The sequence below is a fragment of the Ovis canadensis genome, chromosome 26, assembly GCF_042477335.2.
Source record: "Ovis canadensis isolate MfBH-ARS-UI-01 breed Bighorn chromosome 26, ARS-UI_OviCan_v2, whole genome shotgun sequence".
Classification (NCBI taxonomy): domain Eukaryota; kingdom Metazoa; phylum Chordata; class Mammalia; order Artiodactyla; family Bovidae; genus Ovis; species Ovis canadensis.
The window spans coordinates 35,141,461-35,156,743 of NC_091270.1; the positions used below are offsets into that span (position 1 = coordinate 35,141,461).

A 15,283-nucleotide genomic window follows, 5' to 3' on the forward strand; every position below is an offset into this window, starting at 1 on the left:
AATCATATAGAACAAAGGAGCAGAACTGGAGTTTTAAAACCCCACATAAGAATTGTATCCCTTACTTTACCAGTCAGTAGCTGAGAAAGGTTTAGGTCCTATGTAACCATCTGTGAGCTTATCTGTAATCTAGACACATGGGCAACACAAGAAAGGAGGGCTAGTCCTGTTAACATACAGTGTTCAACCTAAACTCCAGGAAAACACGATTATTAGTACTCCTTCTTATATATGCCAGAATGCCCTGTCCCCCTCCTTGGGAGAGATCTGCTGAATAAGTTAGGAGCTAGTATGTTTTTTAGGACAGGGTGAAGTCCGAGGATGTCAAGAATCCGAGCAGAGAATGCACCTATCAGTAGCCCTGGAAGACCCACCTGTTGGGCATCAAAATATTGACAACAAGACATGAGAGAAGAGATGGATCCTGCAGTTTGGGATACCTCGGTACCAGGAAGGGCAAAATGTGACCCCCCTAATAGTATAAGGTTAAGGCCTTGGGAAAATACCTCTGGAAGCAACAATATCCCTTAAATCCCGAGGGGCCCTGAGGGGAATCCAACTGCTGCTAGGCAGATTTCTAAAACACGGGCTCATCAGCCCCTGCCAATCCCCTGCAACGCCTTGATCCTCCCTGTTCACAAGCCTAACAGGGAGTGTCGGTTTTTTCAAGACGTACGAGCAGTGAGTGAAGCCGTCATCCCTATTCACCCACTGGTGCCAAAATTGCACACCTTCCTCCCCAAGGTTCAGGAAGCGCCCAGTATTTCTAGTCTAGACTTCAAAGCTGCATTTTTTAAAAAAATTCTCTTTATCCAGACTCTCACTATCATTGTGCCTTTGAATGGAGAGACCTTGACACCCTGGAGGTCAAAGGACACACTGGTTAACTGGAGGAGGGTTAACAAGATACCGGGCCCCTCCAAAGGACGCCTCCAATATTACCTTAAAGATGTGAAAGTGAAAGTCGCTCAGTCGTGTCCGACTGGAGTGGGTAGCCTTTCCCTTCTCCAGGGGATCTTCCCAACCCAGGGATTGAACCCAGGTCTCCTGCATTGCAGGTGGATTCTTTACCAGCTGAGCCACAAGGGAAATCCAAGAATACTGGAGTGGGTAGCCTATCCCTTCTCTAGGGGATCTTCCCAACCCAGGAATCAAACTGGGGTCTCTGGCATTGCAGGTGGATTCTTTAGCAACTGAGCTATCAGGGAAACCCACCCTAAAGATATGTGAGACCCTAAACCCAGAAACCCCCAGTGGAGAGTAGAGACTTAGCACATCAGTGTACAGAGACCATAGGACAAACTTACTCCAGTAGGTCTGATCTAGATGAAACTCCTCACAGCCCTGAGGTCAGACAGTTCACTGATGGCAGCAGTTTTGTAGGAATAGGAACCCAAAAGGCCATGTATGCCGCAGTTGGTCTAGATGAATAGAACAGGAGCCAAGGCCCTGCCACCCCACACATCAGCTCAGAAGGCTGAACTAATTGCATTAATGAGAGCTTTGCAATTAGGGAAGGATAAAAAATTAAATATGTTTACTGACTCCAAATATGGGTTCCACGTGCTACATGCTTATGCTGCCATTTGGAAAGAAAGAGAAATGTTAATTGCTAAAAATTTCCCCATGAAAGGCTTCCCTGGTGGCTCAGATGGTAAAGAATCTACCTGCAATGAGAGACTTGGGTTTGATCCCTGGGTTTGGAAGGTTTCTTGGAGAAGGGAATGGCTACCACTCCAGAATCCTTGCTTGGAGAATTCCAAGGACAGAGGAGCCTGGTGGGCTGCAGTCCATGGGGTCACAAAGAGTCGGACATGACTTTGACTAACACATACATACACACGCGCATGAGCACACACACACACACACACACACACACAGAGCTTCCGGCCCAGGGAACAGTAACCCACTGAGGGGGCCATCAGAAGGAGGGATCTTTGGGGGGCAACGGCAAAGCAGAGCTGTTCAGTTGCAAAATAGGCCACTCACCTACAGGAACTTGAACAAGTTCTGGCTCTAATGATTAGCCCCCCTGAACTCCCTAGACTCCCCCAGTATCCCCAGCAGGAACAGGAACATGTTGAGACATGGGGCTATGAGAAGGGAAGTGCAGGCTGTATAGCAAGGAGGATAAGGTTCTAATCCCTGAGGCCCAACAACGGAAACTCACCAAGAGCTTACCTGACGCCACCCCCATGGGATGGATGCACTACAGGCCTTGATGGAAAAGACTTTTTCAGGGAAAGAGCTTAAAAGAACACTATAACAAGTAACACTAGCCTGTGATTTATGTGCTGCCAAGAACCCACATACCCATCCAATCCCTGCTTCGTCACTCAGGCCAATCCAACACCAAGGGACATTTCCAGGGAGAAGAGTGGCAGTTAGAGTTCACCCAAATGCCCCATGATCAGGATATAAGTATCTTCAGGGTGTTTGCTGATAATGTCACAGGATGGGCTGAAGCCTTCCCCATCAGATCTGAATAGGCTATGGAAGTCTGTAGGCGTCTTCTAAAAGAAATAATTCCTCAGTTTGGACTTCCAGAGTCCCTCCAGAGTGATAACGGACCCTCTTTTATAGCCCAAATCACAGAGGGGCTCACAACAGCCTTGGGGACAGACTCAAGCTACATAGCTCTTGGCACCTCCAGTCTTCGGGGAAGGTAGGCAGAAGGAACCCTACTTTAAAGAAGTCCTTAGCAAAGCTCTGCCAAGAAATTCATGAACCCTGGACCAACTTGCTTCCTCTTGCATTCCTCATGGTCCGCATAGCACCCAGGAATGGTCTGAGATTTTAGCCCATTTGAAATCATCTCCGGGAAGCCTTTTCTTACTGCAGGCATTCTACTGGGTGAGGGCCTGAAGCAGGCCCTGAGATAGACTATTAATCAAGGACAAGTTCAGAAGGCGATCAAGGACTACATCCTCAAGACACTGCCAGCTCCCACTGAAACTACAGAGGAAAGAGCAGTCCTCAGAAATTAACCTCGGGGCTAAGTTGTTCTCAAAACCTGGAAAGACGGGTCCCCTGAAGATCAACTATTGTCAGAATGGAAGGGTCCCAGATGACTGTCAAGAACCACATCAGCTAAGGAAACAAAAGGTCCCAAGTCCCATTAAGGCTTCTCATAGGAGCCCACCCACGGCCTCATTTACTCATCTATTGATTGTGCCTGTCTTCTGAGTAGGTGTCTCAGATCTCCCACTGGTTCACAGAAGTATTTTACTATGCAGGGTTTCTGGAGGTAAAACCTTTAGTCTGGGCAGGTGTACCCAACTCCATATCCCTTGCAGTTTAACAGCAGTGGAGTGGCTATAACTACTTTATAGGGATCCTGAGACAGACTGGAACCTGGGACCCTTTGTGCAGTGATACAATGCTTGTACCTGGACACACCTCTTCACTCCTTGAGCAACAAAATACAAAGAAACTGTATGGGGCTTAAAATAACTGCATGCATGGCCAGTTGGGACAAATTCTGGACAAAAGATACAAAGAGACCATAAAGACCTAAAATGCCACTTTTGAAGAGCAAAAGCAGAGTACTGTGCATGCCCCTGCACAAACACCACCTAAGGGATAGGCAAAACCCCTAAGTCACCTCTCCAGGCCACCCTGGACACACCCCTACCCTCAGCCCATATAAGAAGCAAGCCTAACGCCTTCCCTCACCACCCCCTACTCCTTCTCAGGGAGCAAGTAAGCAAGGGAACGTTGTTTGTTCTCGCTTTCCCTGCTGCAGCAGGAGCTCCAATAAAGCCTTGCCTAAATTTTCTGTCTGACCTCTACTCAATTTCTATTGCTTGGAGAAGACCAAGAACCCTGTTCGGTAACAGATACATAAAAGTGAAAGTTCATTACCATTTTGTTTTTGAGATCATGGTATATTCTATAGAGTAATGAATGATAAAATTTTTAAAAAACCATTAAATATCATTATCGACTTCAGGTCCTAAAGTCATTATTCACTTTTCAACTGTGTCACATTAGGAAGTAACCCTCCTGGTTTCCTCACCTGTAAATTGAAAATTATATGGTAATAACGACTCTCTCAGGGATTGTTTGGGACATTACATGTTTAAATTTAATTTTAAATGTTTAAAATGCTGAGAAACTAGTGTTGGAGACTGTGTTGACCTGCGTCTTCTTACTTGGGGATTGAAATGTATGCCTTGGAAAAGCATCCCCAGCCCTCACAGTAAGTAAGTGCCAGTGACTGCTGCCTGTTGTTCTGCGGTTGTCTTGTAATGTCTCGGGTGAACTCCATGATAAGCTTGTGATGGAGGCAGAGAAGCTCACTATTTTCCATAACTTACAGGTGAAAAAATTGAGATCACCAATGCCAAGTGGCTAACCGCAGGTTACTAAGAAGTCAGTGAAAAGCCAGGTCTCGAGCCTTCTCTGGTTCGTGTTGTTGCTTTCCGTTCTCTTGAGATTAGCTTTTCACTTTATTTGCATGAATCACATGCACAGCACGGCTAAGTGGTTTCTTTGTTTGTTAGGTCCTGGGCTTTGACAAGGAGTTCCAAGTCAAACAGAACCCGATGCCTGGGATGAGGGCACAACCCTTCTGGAGGGGCTGGAGATGCTTTTCCAAGGCATACATTTCAATCCCCAAGTGAGGAGACGCTGGTCAACACAGTCTCCAAAATGAATACGTGTTGCACAGCCAGAGGGACGCAGGACAAAGGACCGTAGCTCTTCAGCATTTGCTGAGGACTGGTTGCTATCAAAGCTTATTCAGTAAAGGTGACCTGACTATTAACCTCTAATTCCATCAGACTGTCTGAGAGTAGAAAATAAAATTCATTAGAAGAATCCCTGACATGGACTTGTGTAGACACAGCCATTCTCATCAAAGACCTGTCACTGTTCACTTCTCTCTCCCCACAGGCAGGAAGATCTGACCCAAGAGCAGCACCCAAACCTCCACATGATAAATCTGCTGGGTAGCTGAGGGGCTCCCCCAACCAGCTGTATCTACTGAGTACCCCACTCTCATTCCCCCACTCCCCATGAAACACCCCAGAGGCGCACATATACTTTTCCAAGAACAAATCTGAGCAATTAAGAGGCAATGACAGTAGGGAGATGAAAATGTAGAGCCGTGAGAGCCTCTTTTCCTTACCCTGTCTGGAATCCCACTCCAAAATACCCTCCGGATCATTGCTTAAAGTACTGCTTTCTTAAAAGAGCAACTTCTAAGAATTAGATACTTCTATTTCAGGATAAAAAACCTTAGATCAAAACATGTTTTCTTCAGAGCATCCGTTAGAACACAGTTTATCACACTTTTAAAAAGTGAGATGTAATTGACAGCTCAATTGAGATATTAGTTTGAGGTGGTGGTTTAGTCACTAAGTAGCGTCTGACTCTTGTGACCCCATGGACTGTAGCCCAGCAGGCTCCTCTGTCCATGGGATTTCCCAGGCAAGAGTACTGGAATGGGTTGCCATTCCGTTCTCCAGGGGATCTGCCTGACCCAGGGATCAAAGCCAGGTCTCCTGCATTGCAGGTGGATTCTTTACCAACTGAGACACCAGGGAAGCCCCATTGGTTTGCAGTATACAACATAATGATCCTATATTTTTATGCAATGCAAAATGAGCACTCTCTCTTGTACACTTTATTTGCTGGGCTCCCAGGACATGGCGCTGCCTTGCTTCTCTGTCTGGCAGACTCACTCATTTTCCTTTTCAGCCTGATCTGAGTCTAAAGGGCTGAACCCTCACAACTCCTCCCCATCTCTAATGACACTCCATCTCTAAGCAGCCTCACCCAGTCCCCTTGGCACTAAAAGCATTCCTATGCTGAGAGCTCCCTTGTTCCTATCCTCACTTCGCCTCTAAACCCAGATCTGAATATTCTATTGTTAAATCCGCACTGCCACTCGGAAGGTAGCAGGTGTCTCAAGCTGGACGTGTCCGCACTGAACTCCAGATGCCGTTTTAAATCGGCTTCTCCCCTAGTGTGTGTTTATCAGTAAATGGCAACTACTCACCCAGTGGCTCAGAACATAAAACTCTTGAGTCACACACGAGTCTCTTCTTTCCGTCCAAAGCCACCTCCAGTCCAGCAGTGAATCCTCTGGGCTTTGCCCTCAGGATAGACCCAGAACGCAGGCTCTCCTCCCTGCATCCATGGCAACCACCCTGTTTCAAGTCACTTTCACCTAGACTATTAAAACAGCCCTCTATGCAAGTTCCTGACTTCTACCTAAGCATGCTAACCTTTGAAAATATAAATCAGACCATAAATCCTCCACTGGAGACCCTCCAGTGACTTTCATCTAATTTAGAATAAAGCCCTACAAGGCGGTTTACACCACAAGTCCTTCAGCCACACGAGCCCCCGGGACACCCACTGCTTTGGCTTCAGGGCTCTTTCAGAGGTGCAGCCCCTGCTTCCGCCCTCTCAGCGGCCTCTGACCCTCCTGCCCACGCTGCCCTCCTCATCCCTCGCATCCTCTTCCCTTGTCTTACAGGGTGAACTGTGTCCCCAGAAAGATAAACTGAAGTCCTAAGCCCCGGTACCGGTGAATGCAACCTTATTAGAAAGTAGGATCTTTGCAGACACCATCAATTAAGATGAGGTCATTAGGGCCAAAAATCTAATCCAAAATGTCAGTGTCCTTAGAAGAAGAGACCCACACACAGAGGAAAATGCCAGACGAAGGCACGCAGAGGGACAGGATGGCCATGTGACAAGAGAAGCAGAGGTTAGGGTGACGTGGCTGCAAGCCAAGGAACACTAAGGATCACCGGCCACAGCCAAAGCTCAGCAGAGGCAAGGGGGGCTTTGGCCCAGGGTCTCGGGGGCGGCATGGGCCTGCTGGCACCCTGATTTCAGACTTCCAGCCCCTAGAATTGGGTGAGGATGAACTTGGAGTATCTTAGCTTGTGCTCTGGTACAGCAAGTCTAAAACACCCTGATTGCTGATTCTTCACATCCACTGTCGGTTCCTGAAATGTTACCTTTTCTTGATTACCCGTCCGCTCCATTAGACAATGAGCCCCACCAGGTAAAGGCTCCACAGCCTTGCCCAGGGACAGCCACCCATCCCCGAGCCCCTCCTGCTGCTCTGGCTGGCGCACTGCACGGTCTCTCTGTTGCCCCCAAACTTCTCTCTTTTTTTCCCCTGACCTCGGCGAGTTTATTACATCAGAGAAACAGATCCATAAATAAACACCCAAAAGAATGATTTTAATAGAAAGGTGTACAACACACTGCTGTATTTAAAATGGATAACCAACAAGGTCCTACTGTGTAGCACAGGGAACGCTGCTCAATGTTATATGGCAACCTGGCTGGGGGCGCAGTTTGGGGGAGAATGGATACATGGATATGTATGTCTGAGTCCCTTTGCTATCCACCTGAAAATATCACAACATTGTTAATTGAGTATACCTTAATACAAAATAAAAAGGTTTTTTTTTTTTTAAAAGAAGGATGTACAAAGTATGAGGAATGTCCATTTACTTAGAGTCATGATAAAGAAAATTAAACATCTCTTTTTTATCTCTAAGGATCAGAGATGATTTTGGATGTTAAACGTGTAGGCTAAGATCCTAAACGCTTCAAAACATTCATTATTTGCACTCATAAACAATGAGTCTTTATGATTCTTTTTTCATTGTAAGGCTTTTTGAACTAGATTTTACTCTTTTCCCAAGGAATAAACTGAATCACAGAAGTGATAGAGTCCTGGTTAGATCATCACTGTCAGTGTTGGCCCCTAACTTTCTTAGCGATCTGGCTGTTCTGCCCTCATGTTATAAAGAATCTCTTTAGTTTTCCCAGAAAGAGAACCTTCAAAGGACCAAAAATAAACCCACTTTAGACTGAAGATCTAATTAGAATAAATCGAGGGTCTGGCATGAGATTGACAAAACTGCATATTTTTTATAATATTTATACTTCATTATTTGCTCCCAACATTGGATAAAATATGCAGATATCAAAAGTTGCTAAGTACCTGTGCTCTTGTACTCTTTAATGTAAAAATAGCAGCACCATATCAATAAACACCATAGCACGTATTCCACATAAATACTGAAGATCGGGTACAGTGAGCCACATCTGTCTCTTAGTAAAATCTTGGGCCGTCATCTAACTGTTTCATGCCTTACTTTCGATGTTACAAAAGTGACACGCCCTTCCAGCTCCTAGTCTTCATGAGAAGAAATAATATTACTTCTAAAAATTTAAAGCGTTTAAAAAGTTTCTCATTATTTTTTAAAGTCTATTGAATTAGTTACAATATTGCTGCTGTTTTATGCTTTGGCTGTTCTTTTGGCCCCAAGGCATGTGGGATCTTGGCTCCCTGATCATGGATAGAACGTTCACGCTCTGCAATGGAAGGGGAGTTGCAAGCATTGGACCACCAGGGAAGTCCCTAAAGCATTTTAGGATTAGGCCAGGCCAACCTGGCTGGGTTAGAGCAGATGTACACCCACTAAACGCTTTCAGGGAATCCTTTTACTATTGGAAGCCTCTCCTAGAAATCAGCCAGACTGAAAGGCAGTGGGAGAAGTTGAGTCAAGGGCCTGTGCCTGCAGCTTGTACTTTGGGTTGACCCAGTAATGCACCATACTCTGACCCATCAATCAGAGGCTGGCACCAGAAGGACTGCCTGCCGAGGCTACTCTCAGTGACCTTACCTTGGTCCCAGCCAGCCTCACGATAACTCAAGCTTGAGACAACATAAAGGTTTAGAGAAACTTACATACTTTACAGAAGCAGACTTACTTTTCTAATTATGTGTTCAAAATTAAAGGACCAACGCAGGAGACCTGGGTTCGATCCCTGGGTCAGGAAGATCCCCTGGAGGAAGAAATGGCAACCCACTCCAGTATTCTTGCCTGGGAAATCCCATGGACAGAGGAGCCTGGTGCACTACAGTCCATGGGATCACAAAAGTCAGACATGACTTAGTGACTAAACAACAACAATGTAAATATGCATTAAAATAGGGGAAAAAAGAAAAAAAAAAAGAGAGAGAGAGAAATGATTCATTTTTCTCTTCTATGTATCTCTATGCTTTCCAGATTTTTATGATTAGCAAAAATTACTTATTAACATGGAAATCACTATGTTGAAATATTTACTGACTTGTATTTTATTTTCAGGAAATGAAATGGCACATTAATATTTTTCACAGTCCACATATTTTCAGGAATTTGGTCAGTATTTTCCTTGAGCCAAAACTAATGACATTTCTATGGTGTGACAAATACTAGTACTTTAAAACGGGGATAGGTAAATGCTCCAGTCTAGAAACAGGTGAAATTCATTCAGTTCTCATGACCAAAAAGATGGAAAACAAAGACACCAAACAGAAGTGAAATCATAAGATTATAAACTATTTTACATTTCCTCTCTGTATACATATATGCCTTCATATTATAAATCTAAAAATAAATCTCCCCCTGGACTCCCTAAAAATAATGTGTTCAACATTTTATTCATAAGCAGTTTACACTATATTTTTAAAAACAAAGCCACCGCGCTATCATCACGCCTAAAATCTATCAATTATTTCTTAGAAAATATTCAGTTTGTGTTTCATTTTTTTCTGACTGTCTCATAAATCTATATTGTTTGTATGACTTCCATTTGACTTAAACGGATGCTAACAGATTCAAGCAGCTATTTGTAATCATGGTCTGAGCACACACTAGCCAGGACAGATTCAGGAACCAGTGGCTGACCCAGCCTCCTGAGCCTCTGGAGCAGGCATTTTGGGTGAACTTGTAACCCATTGAATGGGCCATTTGAAATTATCTTGTCTGACCATCTCTTGCCCTATTCAAAAAATGATACCAAATACTGCATTCCCATCACTTCAGTGATCGCAGGCAAGGACCTGGCAGGAGCAATTTAATATTACATTTTACTCAAGCCAACTGATCTGTAGGCAAAGGGGACTTGTTCCCCCACCCCCGCCCTACCCCCGCAGAGAAGCTCAGCCTACTCTTTATCCAGCCAGGCTCTAGGCTTAAGGAGCTTCACATTCAATTTCAAGTCCACAACCATTTTGCAACCACACATGCAAACCAAAGTGTGGTATTCTCTGGCAAATGTTTCTACTGTCACGGGGAAAGAAAGGAATTGGTCCGGACTGAGTGGAGGATAAAATGTGAGCTAGGGTGAGCTGGCTCCAGTCGAAGGTTGCATAACCGTAAAAGCTGCTTTTCAACCCAAACTAGTAAAAATGGTGACTGCAGAGCAGAATTCCAAGGGAAATTTCAGGACACCAGGATGTACCAGATGCAAAATATACTGTATAGGTAACTCCAATGAAAAAACAACAGAGCTCCCCAAACAATTAAATGCCAACAGAACCATAGATAACAGATGGAGAAACAGAAAAATCAGTTCCCAGCAATGCACACACATAGTCTGGCCCTGTAGTTGTGGGTCTACACAACAGGGTGGGCTCAGAACAGGCACACATTCAAAAAAGTGCAGCGGCACAAGGACCCCCATATTGTCCAAAAACCCATTTGCTTCATCTCCTCCCCTCCAATCAGATCAAAAGCATAATGGTTGTGGGTTTTTGATAAGTTTGGGGAAAGGTTTGATACCCAGAAATATCTGTTGTAAAACTTGGGCATGTCTTGCAGGATTTAAGCTCCTGTTGGTATAGGAAACACATCTAGGGCTGCAGATGGGGGAGGAGGACCCTTCGATTTTTGCAAAAGGCTCAGCTTGGGTGGCACCCAGCCTCACCAGCAGAAAATCCCGGGGAGAACGCTGCTCGCGGGCGCGCGTGCGCTACAAGCGATCGGCCGCCCTGCGCCACCTCCCAGACCGACACGTTGACACTGGGGGCTGGACCAGGCGCTGCCCGGGGATGTTCAGTTTGCCCGCTGCCCGGGGCTTTTCAGCAGCGCTGGAGACGTTCTGATGGGGATTCTAAGGGGTCGGGGCAGCTACCACTGTTCCAGGGGCTCCGAGGGGAGTGGAGAGAGGGAGGTAAGGGGACCCTCCTAGGACGGGGGCAGGTGCACGGGGCAGGGAGTGACTCCTGAGCCGGGAGGAAGACCTGCAGGACCACGGGGGATGGGGGACCCGGGGTAAAGTCAGGGCACAAGCCGGGATGCCACCCATCCAGAGCCACTCACCATCCTCCAGGGCTTCATGTATCAGCAGAAGACCCAGCAGCAACCAAATCTTCATCTTCAGGGCGAGGGGTCGGGTCGGAGGCGCTGGGGACCGCGGGCTGGAGGCGCGCGGACAGCGTAGGGCGAGGGCAGGGACGCCAGGAGACGCGGCGGGCGAGGGGCGGGCGCCTGGGACGCCGCAGCTGGAGGATTCGGTTTCAGGAGGAAGAACACAGATTTTAGGGAAAAGTTTGGGGATTTTTTTAAAAATTTCTCTATCTGTGTAATGTGACCTCTCCTGCCCCCTGGTGGAGCCGGGAAGCGCTGCGCTTTTTCCCGAGGCTGAGAGCGAAATGTTACAACAGTAACTCCGCCAGTTCGAGGTCCCCGCGCGTTTTACCAAGTTTACCAACTTCGAGAAGGCTCTGCGTAAACCTGCGGGGCCTCATCTAACCAGAAGTCCAGATGTCACCAGCGCTCTCCCACCAGCTCGGTATGGCCGTGACGCTCTGTAAAAAATGCCCCCTGCATATATCTCTTCATTCCCAGCAGGTCTCTCCCGCGCGCTCACCAACAAGACCATCGCCCCTGGAAGTCCCAACTCCGCACCCAGCCCTGTACCTGCTGGACGTTAGCCTCCCTTGCAGCTGAAACCTGGCAGCTCCCGGGGGGGAGGCCGCTCTGCCTTCAGAGGGTCCATGGCAGGCGCCACTTCCCCGGGGTTCTGCTGGAGGGTTTGGAGAAACTTCTTCCCCTCTTACCCAGCAGAAGCCCCACTGCCCTACAGAAGACTCAACTAGGTGTTCAGGAGGAACTGTGCCAGAAAAGAGATCCAAGTAACAGCACCAGGGCCTCCCTCGGGACTCTGAGAAGTTGACCACTGGCTCATCACACTGGGCTGGAGCCTGGGGTTCTGGCTACACCTCCCTCCCTCCCTCACTCCAGGCCCTGCCAGGCCTGCTTCATCACCCTACTGACTGCATCAAGGCCACCCCTCTTGGCCATCATCCCTCCTTCTCTGCCCTGGCTCACAGCATTACCATGTGTTACCAGCAAGTGGCCACAGCCTCCTAGCTGGCCTCCCTGCCCCTCTGTCTTGCCCCTCAGTCCATACTTCCTCCAGCTATTAGACTGATCTCCAAACACAATTCTAAAACACACACACACACCCCCAACTAACCCTCTCCCAAGGCTCTCCAGACCTCTCATGCCCGGTCAGGCCTCTCCAGGTCTCTCTCTCGGCACCCACTGCTCCCTGGCCTAATTGCCATGCAAACAGCATGCTCCCAGCACCCTCGGGCCAGCCAGTAGGGTGGGAGGGGGGGCACCAAGGCTTCTGCTGCCCCCTTGGCCCCCCCAAATCCCCCTTCCTTGTTCCACCACCTGCCGGCCCTCTCACCACTCATCCTACAAGGCTCAGCTCAGACCCTACCTCCTTCTGGCTGGGCCAAGCACTTCCCCAGTGTGAATCCTTTGTGATATCATAGCAGCCAAGACAAAATGCACAACTGAACTGTGAATCCAGCTTCACCTCTTTCACCTGCTTTCTCCTGAGTTCAAGGGCAGGAAATATGTCTTATTGAATTTTGTACTCTACCATCAGTTTCTGGAAAATCTTATTTATTAGGAGCACACCACACTCCACACAGAGCATAGAAACCTCACCACACATTTCTTGTTGCTCATATCAACAACCCAACCAGGGACGCTGTGTGGTTAGTATCAGCCCCATTTTTTAGACAAGGCAGCCAAAAGTCAAACCTGAACCTGCACTTTACCAGTTACTTACAAAGCACTGTTGAAATCACTACCTGTGAAAGCTTTCCAATAGGGCTGGTCTGCTCCCAAAGTCTCCCCTCTCAAGCTCGGAAAATTGGAGGCAAGAACTTTGTGACTTCCCTGATAGGCTTGATAGCAGACAGCTAAGGTGATGGGGAGGAAACAGATAGAATTGTAACCCATTCCATGAAAAAAGTGAAAACACGGTCTGTTGGTCTGTTGTGATCTACACAAAGGCTTTGGTGTAGTCGATGAAGCAGAAGTAGATGCTTTTTCTGGAATTCTCTTGCTTTTTCTATGATCCAATGGATGTCGACAATTTGATCTCTGGTTCCTCTGCCTTTTCTAAATCCAGCTTGAACATCTGGAAGTTTTCGGTTCAGTTCACATACTGTTGAAAACTTAGCTTGGAGAATTTTCAGCATTACTTTGCTAGCATGGGAAATGAGTGCAACTGTGCAGTAGTTTGAAGATTCTTTGGCATTGCCTTTCCTTGGGATTGGAATGAAAACTGACCATTTCCAGTCCTGTGGCCACTGCTGAGTTTTCCAAACTTCCTGGCAACATATCTTCGCTTCTCTTAGGTCCATACCATTTCTGTCCTTTATTGTACCCGTCTTTGCATGAAATGTTCCCTTGGTATCTCTAATTTTCTTGAAGACATCTCTAGTCTTTCCCATTCTATCATTTTCCTCTATTTCTTTGCATTAATTACTAAGGAAGGCTTTCTTATTTCTCCTTGCTAGTCTTTGGAACTCTGCATTCAGATGGGTATATCTTTCCTTCTTCTCTGCCTTTCACTTCTCTTCTTTCTCAGCTATTTGTAAGGCCTCCTCAGACAACCATTTTGCCTTTTTACATTTTTCTTGGGGTTGGTTTTGATCCCTGCCTCTTGTACAATGTCACGAGCCTCTGTCCATAGTTCTTCAGGCACTCTAACAGATCTAATCCCTTGAATCTATTTGTCACTTCTACTGTATAATCATAAGGGATTTGATTTAGGTCATACCTGAATGGTCTAGTGGTTTCCCTACTTTTTTCAATTTAAGTCTGAATTGGGCAATAAGGAGTTCATGATCTGAGCCACAGTCAGCTCCCAGTCTTGTTTTTGCTGACTGTATAGAGCTTCTCCATCTTTGGCTGCAAAGAATATGATCAATCTGATTTCTGAATTGACCATCTGGTGATGTCCACATGTAGAGTCATCTCTTGTGTTGTTGGAAGAGGGTATTTGCTATGACCAGTGCATTCTCATGGCAAAACTCTGTTAGCCTTTGCCCTGCTTCATTCTGTACTCCAAGGCCAAACTTGACTTATTCCAGATATCTCTTGACTTCCTACTCTTGTATTTCAATCCCCTATGATGAAAAGGACATCTTTTTTGGTGTTAGTTCTAGGTCTTATAGGTCCTCATAGAACCATTCAACTTGAGCTTCTTTGGCATTAGCGGTTTGGGGTACAGACCTGGATTACTGTGATAATGAATGGTTTGCCTTGGAAATGAACAGAGATCATTCTGTCATTTTTGAGATTGCACCCAAGTACTGCATTTTGAACTCTTTTTTTGACTATGAGGGCTACTCCATTTCTTCTAAGGGATTCTTGTCCACAATAATAGATATAATGGTCATCTGAGTTAAATTCACCCATTCCAGTCCATTTTAAAATGTCAGTGTTCACTCTTGACATCTCCTTTTTGACCAGGTCCAATTGACCCTTGATTCACAGACCTAACTTACGGGTTCCAGAGCAATATTGTTCTTTACAGCATTGGACTTTACTTCTATCAACAGTCACATCCACAACTAGGCACTGTTTTGGCTTTGGCTCCGTCTCTTTATTCTTTCTGGAGTTATTTGTCCACTCGTCTCCAGTAGCATATTGGGCACCTACCGACCTGGGGAGTTCATCTCTCAGTGTCCTATCTTTTTGGCTTTTCATACTGTTCATGGGGTTCTCAAGGCAAGAATACTGAAATGGTTTGCCATTCCTTTCTCCAATGGACCACATTTTATCCCATCTTGGGTGGCCCTACACGGCATGGCTCATAGTTCATTGAGTTAGACAAGGTTGTGGTCCATGTGATCAGTTTGGTTAGTTTTCTATGATTGTGGTTTTCATTTTGTCTGCCCTCTGATGGATGAGGATAAGAAGCTTGTGGAAGCTTCCTGATCGATTTATAGTATATTTTGTTGTTTGGGCAAGGGATGCCCCCATCATTGATGTCATGTTAACTATGATTATATATTTTCTCTTCCAGATGAAGTTTGAAATCACCTTATCAACTTCCATAAAAACTTTGTGTTGTGATTATGACTGCATAGAGTTTTTATTTGGGAGAAGAATGCTCATATTTACAATATTAAATCACCCTATCCCAGAATATGTCATAATGT

At 46.1% G+C, this 15,283-nt stretch overlaps 1 protein-coding gene across 1 annotated transcript in view; it reads right to left on the reverse strand.

Moving 5' to 3' along the window:
* PDGFRL (platelet derived growth factor receptor like) overlaps positions 1-11,352 on the reverse strand; it is an 83,303-nt gene extending 71,951 nt beyond the window's left edge. The window contains exon 1 of the mRNA XM_069573339.1: positions 11,130-11,352. Coding sequence (XP_069429440.1) covers positions 11,130-11,184 — 55 coding nt within the window. The 5' untranslated portion in view covers positions 11,185-11,352. The remainder of the gene's footprint in view (positions 1-11,129) is intronic.
* Between the last annotated feature and the right edge of the window lie 3,931 nt (positions 11,353-15,283).